Source organism: Eurytemora carolleeae, unplaced genomic scaffold (assembly GCF_000591075.1).
Source record: "Eurytemora carolleeae unplaced genomic scaffold, Eaff_2.0 scaffold2612, whole genome shotgun sequence".
NCBI classification, from domain to species: Eukaryota; Metazoa; Arthropoda; class Copepoda; order Calanoida; family Temoridae; genus Eurytemora; species Eurytemora carolleeae.
This window is the reverse complement of record NW_019398496.1, coordinates 2,411-10,556: the sequence shown is the minus strand read 5'-3', so window position 1 is coordinate 10,556 and position 8,146 is coordinate 2,411. Positions and strand designations below refer to the sequence as shown.

The 8,146-nt window shown below is 34.7% G+C and overlaps 1 protein-coding gene across 1 annotated transcript; it reads right to left on the bottom strand.

Annotated features, from left to right (window-relative positions):
- Nucleotides 1-163: 163 nt before the first annotated feature.
- Nucleotides 164-7,075, bottom strand: LOC111717434 (splicing factor 3B subunit 4). Its single transcript, XM_023492937.1, has 7 exons — nucleotides 6,889-7,075; nucleotides 5,237-5,293; nucleotides 4,668-4,759; nucleotides 3,074-3,989; nucleotides 1,360-1,410; nucleotides 538-599; nucleotides 164-244 (listed from the first exon to the last, which is right to left on the bottom strand). Exons 1-4 carry the CDS (start codon nucleotides 6,991-6,993, stop codon nucleotides 3,239-3,241), a joined length of 1,005 nt encoding a protein of 334 aa, XP_023348705.1. The 5' UTR covers nucleotides 6,994-7,075; the 3' UTR covers nucleotides 164-244; nucleotides 538-599; nucleotides 1,360-1,410; nucleotides 3,074-3,238.
- Nucleotides 7,076-8,146: the final 1,071 nt, after the last annotated feature.

The following is an 8,146-nucleotide window of genomic DNA, read 5'->3' as shown; positions in this document are numbered from 1 at the left end:
ATTAAAATTACCAGAAAAAATTTAAATAATAATAATAATAAGGGGGGGGGAGGGCATTTAAAGCCAGAGGGGGATAAAACAATTTCCAAAACTTGCATAAGACCCCTGTTAAAATAGAATAGAACAACAATCTAGAAATTATGAAACTGAAAATATATTTTATCCCTTGTCGCAAACTTCTTGTTGAATTTGCTCATGATGATGTTAAGGAACTGAAAGGCGTTGCCCTGCGTAAACCCGTTCTCTGGAAAAATAAATAGTTAAGGTAAGTTACCCGAAATATAAACAAATGTTTCAACTCCACGGGAGAGGGCTCTGAATTTTGAAGATTTCACCTTTTTTTGATACTTTCTGACCAATATCTTTTTTTACTCCTTAATATCATTTCCCTCTCAATTCAACGATTAAAAACCCACGTATATATTTTCATACATTGAATTATTAAAATATGTAGAAATATTTTGTTTAAGAATTCGATTTTAAAACTCACCCCCCCCCCTCTACACACAAACCCATGAGTAATATAAATGAACCAACCTGTAATACAGAGATAGATGATGTTATTCTCTGATATATAGTGATATAGAAAACTTCCATGACTGAAAAAAATACAGGTTTACATTTCGGGAAATATGATATGAAAAATTTAAATTTTTTTTTTTTAAATTTTATGTTCACCCTCTTTACCCAAACTTTTAAAAATCATTTATTTCCCCATGCAATATAACAAACCCTAAAAAGATACCAAACATTAGGGGAAAAAAAGGTTTTTAAAAAGGGGTAGGGAAAATGCTTTTTTTAAAGAAAATACATTCTCTTGAAAAAAGTGAAAAAAATAAATGAACGTTAAAAGCCAATCATGGTTTTAAAAGTATGTAGTAATATTAAATAAATGATAAAGTACAATGACAATTTTAAAATTTAAAATTGAATTTAACATTTTTAGCGTTTAAGTTTTTTCATTTTTAAAACAAGCCCTAAATAAATTTATATCTGACATTAAAAGTACACGGTACCCACAACGTACTTCATGAATATTATTTTAGATCCTTCACGGCATGACATTTTTATGTGATTCACATCCAGGCATTTAAATTAGCAGGAAAAGCCACACATGCATTTCGGTGACATCTTTTGGCGTCAACTCAATTCAAAGCCATTTTACATTTTTAAAATCAATGGCATTAGGATTAACAATGATTCCAGATTTAATGAACACCGAGAAGTAGTTAAACCGCGAAGAGAGGGTTGAACCGCGCAGTACAGGTTGAACCGCGTAAATAAAAATACAATTTACTGTGCCTCGCTGTTCAATTTATTTGGTCCAGGTAACATTTTTAAAACATATTAAATAATTACCTGTAGGTCATTTTCCCGTCCCCAGTAGGAATCTTAGAGATGACAAGGTCGCTGAAAAAAAAATCAAATTTAAAGGGACTGTTAACGTTATTTGAAGTGTTCCTACAGTGGCATGTCCGATTCACAATGGTACCTAAAGAGGCATTGCCTGATCAAGAATGTTTCTTCTTTTAAAATATGATTATTTTCAACTGTGATTGCTGCAGAAATAATTAAGTTGATTTTCAGAATTAAACACTTTGCGAGCCAATAATAATAGTAATAATTAAAAGATCTGAAAAGGAACCCGACATGGAACCCCCAGACCGCCCTCTGGGTGCAGAGCATCAACATGCAGCCAATATATAACAAATAATAAGATTATGTAGACCCTTTTCTACAAGATGTTGTATCAGCTCTCTTCAGATCAAGTTAAAAAGAAGGAAGAATATTTTTACTCTTGTGTGTGGGGCAGAATTTAGATTCATATGTTAATCAAATTCAAACATTGGGTGGTCATTATTTTTTTCAGATCAATTATATTACTTATGTAGGAATTCATATTTCATTAACATTAAGAGAAGGTCAAATATTTCACTATTGTTTGAGTGAATCCATCTGAATCTCACTTCAGATCGAATAAAAAGATGGAAAATATTATATATATATGTGTAGGGCAGAATTTAGATTCATATTTTAATCAAATTTAACAGTGCGTGGTTATTTTTATTTAGATGTGAATCCCCCTTCAAATTAAACTAAAAGTAGGAAAAAGTAAATTTGTATAAATTCATACTTATTGTACTTATTATCATATGTATAATTAAAATTTAAAGAAGGGTAAATATTTCACTATTTTGCTTGGTTGGAATATGAATATTTTAAAAAGATGTAAATTCTTAACTCTCGACCGAACTATGTCAATGTACTGCAGATTACTGCAGTACGCATGTACTGCAGATTACTGCAGTACGCATCGAAAGTTGTTTCAGACCACAGAAGCGTTTCAGTGAATTATTCCCATCTGGATGAATTTAAAACAATATTAAAACAATATTACTCAAAACAAAGGGGTTTCAGCTTTAATTAAATAATAAAAACCACCATAGCTTAACCGTCTAAGGAGATGTCAAACAGCTTAACTTAAAGGGAGTGACTGGCGATGTATGGTGGTTGAACTGAAGTTTTGTGGAAAAAATTTTTAGGATTCATTTGAGACATAAAAAAACGTTTTAACGATGTGTAATTACTGAGTTTGAGCGCAGAATCGACGTTTAAATTCACCCACTAACGTGGGTACGTTTTAAGAATCGATTTTTTTTATTATTAAACAACGACGACAAAAAAAATATTTAAAAAAATCGAAAGTTAACTAATTAGATGTTCAGGAAAATATTTCTCAATTGAAATTTTCTCAATAAATCAATGTTGGAATTGGGCATCTTTTGATGAAAATTAGCAAGCTAGAACAAAGAGATAAAAATTTCACCCACGGAGGAAAAAAGGGTGTAAAAAACCGCGTTATTTTGAACCTTTTTTCAATATTTGATTAACAAAACACAAAAGAAAAAAAATCGTGTCTAATTAGACCATATGAACGATTTCAAATATGAAAAATCGCTACGGCTAAGCCATTTTAGAAAATAACTTCATAACTTAAAAATTTAGAACTTCGGCTGAATAAGTTGTCTCATGTCTGGGATTTCTTTAGGGGCACCTGGGGGCAGGGGCTCACCTGATTTCACTAAAGTTCCCAACACATGACGCGTACTTTGCAAGAACAGTGTTCTGCCTTGATATGACACAATATAGTATACGCATTTTTCTGAAATTACAAAACTTATTTTAAAGAAAAAATGGTGTTAACAGATAATGCACTGTAAAACAAAAACATGAAATATTAGTAGCGTCGAGGTGGTGGACCGGGGGGCATCGGAGGAGCATTGCCCATAGGTGGGCGGGGAGGAGGGGGAGGTCCCCAACCTGGAGGTGGGGGGCCACGCCATCCTTGACCCATTCCTCCTCCCATTGGCCCTCCCATTCCTCCGCCCATTGGTCCTCCCATCGGTCCTCCCATAGGGCCTCCCATTCCAGGTGGAGGAGGCATCCATCCCGGGGGACCGTGGTTCATTCGCATACCTCCAGGCGGTGGTCCAAATCCATGCGGCATCTGAGGAGGTCTTCCTGGCCCTGCCCCCGGGGGAGGAGGAGGGGGGATAGGAGGAGGGGGAATAGCAGGGTTTCCCATTGAAGGAATTGGAGGTGCGTCCGCGAACAGTTGATGCGGGCGGTCGGCCTGAGAAAGAGGATTTTGTGCCGCCAACAATCTTTCAGCAGCAGAACCGTGGCGCTCACCCTTAGCATCCTTCTTAAATGCGTAAGAGATTGTGATGGCGCGATTGCAGAGATACTGACCATTCATTGCTTCGATGGCGGCGTCGGATGCTTCAAAGCTGGCGTAGTTGATAAACGCGAATCCCTTAGAGTTTCCTGTATCCGGATCACGCTGTATCTTTGGTGTAGTCAGGATAACACCGAATGCAGAGAACGTATCGTACAACAGTTTCTCATCAACTTCAGGATCAAGGTTTCCGATGAAAATATTTGCTCCAACGTCAAGATTTTTCTGATGAGCAGACGCCTTGTTCACCCTAAAATCGTTGGATATTTATAATATGGGTAAAATGTTTATTTAAAAGGTAACCTGAATTTGGCGGGGTAAAATTAAAGGTTTTACATAGTTGTACTGTTTTCTTTACACACAAAACTAGGTTCACCAGTGGGGGGGGGGGGGGTCAAAATATATACCGCTTCATCCCTTCGGTTTCACAACTTTTTTTCCGATGTTGCCATAAAAGAATAAATTATTCCCTAATTATTTTTTAGTTTAATCATGGAGAAAGGGAGAGACAATAGAGTTTTTAATCAATTATCTTTAACAATTATTTAAGGCGAATCATTATTTTTTGTTATAAGATCAAAGCATTTATTATCAATCAAATTACAGGTACTGGATAATGTGATGGGGGGGGGGGGGGAGGAGGGTCAAAAATTCAAAATATCGAATTATCAAAAAACTACAACCAAAAAGTGATAAACCCAAATATGCATTTCTAAATTTCTCCCAGGCGATTTGGTAAAACGAATTGAATACTGATTTCTAAACATAACCAATGAAGTGTGGTGGAAATATAAGTTTTGATATAATTTTTACTCCACTCTTTACCTGTAATTTTCATGTATAATTGTTATAATTTGCTTTTACAGGGAGAAAAAGAGACAAAATACAATATAAAAAATAGAATTAAAGATCGAAAATATGTTATCACCTAATTGGTTTCCCGTATAGTTTTATCATATTCATGATCTTGATCGAGTAATCAGCATCATCCTCTCCTAAGAACTCTACAAACCCGTATCCCTGACACAGAAACAGTATTTAGCTAGGGCAGGGGTTTAAATTTTGACGAGTTAATCCCCCCCCCCCCCTCCATCTGGGAGGAAATGGAAAAAGAAACATCAATTGTGAAGTTTTTCCCTAATCTTGGATAATTGTTGGAAAAAAATCATTCAGATTTAATGGAGGGAGGATTAGATGATTTTCATACCATTATGGAGGGATGTATAATATTTCCCTTCCCCTCAAAATATATTTTTTTCCCCCAGAGTTACACATGTTTTTTAAGGTTTATTCGTCAAATTGTGGAGAATAAAAGAATAAAAAAATAAATATAGTTTGGGTAAAAAGAATCCATAAATAACTGACCTTTAGATGCCTAATTCTAACCCCCCTCACGGGATGTAAATGTTAAAATTATATATTCTTGAATTATGTAAGAATGTGTAAGCTTTACAATGAATACTATACGGTGGAGTACATTGTACAGATATACCGCACCTGATGCTGTGTTGTCACTCGATCCTTTGGCATATGAACATTCATGACAGGACCAGCCTTAGAAAATTAGAAAAATTTATAATTTTATTAATTTTATCTTAAAATGATGAAATGTAATTATGATCTATTTTAATTTTAATCGCAAAGATAGTATTTTAACCTTTTGAACGAGATCGGACTGTAGATATAATTTCATGTTAAGACTTATTTGTACAATGAAATGTCAAATGCATGCATGACGGTACCATTTACATACTTTTCTGGTCAAGGATAAATGAAATATCCTTAGTTTTCTAGCTTAAAATTCATTATTTTATATTGTTAGTTATCTAGAACATTGTCAAAACACTTTAAAATGACTTTTAAACTTTTAATGTGGCTCTCCATGGAAAGATGGCAATTTCCGATTTACAATTATATCCTGCAAAATCGCAAAAGTCGCCAAGATCTATTTAGAAAGTTAAAACGCAAGTTATATCTGTAAAAAACTAACTGTTTATTACGTAGATAAACTAAATCTTTACTATCTTCTTCACCCTTTAGTACTCTGTAGTTCATTAACATGATTTTAAAAACATATGTTACCCTTTGTTCCAACCCTTCCGCTGAGTACCATCCCTTTCCCTATAATTCCTTACTACCTCCTTACCCTTTTCCTGATTTATTAGCATTTTTGTTTTAAATGTACAGTGGACATTGTACAGCGTACACTGTACAGTGTACACCCATTTATTTACAAATCTCATTCGCTTCTATTGGGCCAACCAATTAAAACAACCTAGCTACTCTGGTAAGGAAGTTCAAACTACAAATTAAATTGTGATTTTTATTTGTATTATCTCAAACTCGAATAAAAATACGAAATATGGATGAAAACAGATAATTTTCAAAAGTGGTTTCTTCACAGAAGTGACATGCGCAATTAAAGGAGATCCCACCCTCCATTTCATTTTTGTACATGCTTCTTAATAATCGATAAAATTGCGTCGTGTACAGAATTCTTGAAATGGGACTGAACTCATTTTCTTTCAGTAAAAATAAAAAATTATTGGAACACTATTAATCCTAGAAAACCGTTAATATTGTTTACTAGATGCATGTTATAAGGGTATCGTTGTGAATCAAGCATTCCCAGCAGCCATATAGTCTCCGACATGCTCGTGACGAGTATTATTTACCCAACATCTTCACCGGTAGGCACATATAGTCGGTTTAAATATTTACAAGTTTGCCTATTATGAGTGGAGGGTCAGTTTACGAATCGAAAAACGACGATAACTCCGGGTCAGTCCTAGCATACGATTTTTGGGCCCCCCCCCCCCCTCTTATCAATTTTTTACATGACCATTTGATATTCAGAAAAATTATTATTGTTTATGTTGTGTTCATTTAGGGTTAGGCCAGATTAAGACAATTTCTGGGCTAGAGGCCGAGCAAAGAAGGATAGGTCAGGCCAAGGAAACAAGCGCCGCGGCTAGGATAGGCTAGGGGGCCGGGCGCTGCGACCACATGACCAATTACATCCATGTATTGTATATGAGATAAATGTTCGAAATTGAAAGGAGGGGTGGGGTCCAAAAAACGTTCTCTAGAAAATTACAGATAACTTCCTTATAGTTAGTCCAACTAATGACCTAAACAAACTGTTTTACCTGAACAAAGAGTTCCCAGAGCATGGCCTCGTTAACTTTTTCGTCCAGTCCGCCGACATAAATCGTTGCATCCTGATTCCTCTCAGATATAGGGCCGGCAGCCATTTTATTTCAGTTTTAAACTAGTTCAGCTGTTTAACTAATTTATCATAATAATCTCCTGAAAATACTTTAAATGTTAACTAATCGACAAATAATTCGGTATTTACAAAAGAACGTACATTGAAAGGTGCGTACCTTGATTTAAAATAAAGAAATAATTTGCCAATAATACATTTCTTTCGGTTTCATTGATTGATTAATTAACGTTTATTTCTATTTGCATCCAAAGGCGAGCATCTTAATTGAATGCCATTCAACAAAGCAACTCGTTTAACTTAAGTGGACAGAATACAAAATCAACCTTAGTTAACATCCTCTTAATAATTCCTTCCCCAAGCTTTGGTATCGAGAGTTCATATGGCCAATTTCTTAGACGCTCTACCATAGGTAGAACCATAGTCACACTATGGTTACGCTTTACCAGAGCAGTGTAGATAGATAGATACGACCTATAGTTGTACCTATGGTTAAATGAATAAGAAATTGGCCATTAGTCCCTTTTCAACATTAAAACAGAAAATATTCGTTTAACAAATCGTTTGATGAATTTGAAGCAATGCGCAATATACCACACAATGCCGCGTCAGAGTTCAGGCTTTGGTTTGTTTTTAATATCTTACTACTAAGACGACATTCAGAAACACTTCCATTTAAAATTTTCATTATGTAGAGCGTCCCATATCATATCCGAGTTTTAACACCAAAATAAAACAATAATACTAGGAAAAACTTGTATTTTCAACAAGAAAATTCTTATTTTAGCCTTATTTAATTTTTCAAAATTATTAATTCTTCTTAAATTTTCTGATTAGTCTCTCAAATCTATAAACCAATTGACGATCGAATATGATGTGGGACACCCTGTATTATACAGGGTGTCCCGCATCATATTAGACCGAGAACGGGTCTAAATTACGATTTTCGGGACTAATTAGAAAATTTCATTAAAATGAATCGTTTTGAAAAATAACATAAGGCTTATATAAGAATTTTCTTGCGGAAAAGTATAAGTTTTTCGAGTATTAAGGGTTTATTTTGGTGTTAAAGATTGGAGATAATCTAATATGATATGGGACGCTCTGTATATTGCATGCATATTATACATAAGGGTTACTCACAAGGGATGAGACTTCAGAGACGATTGTATGAAGTTTGT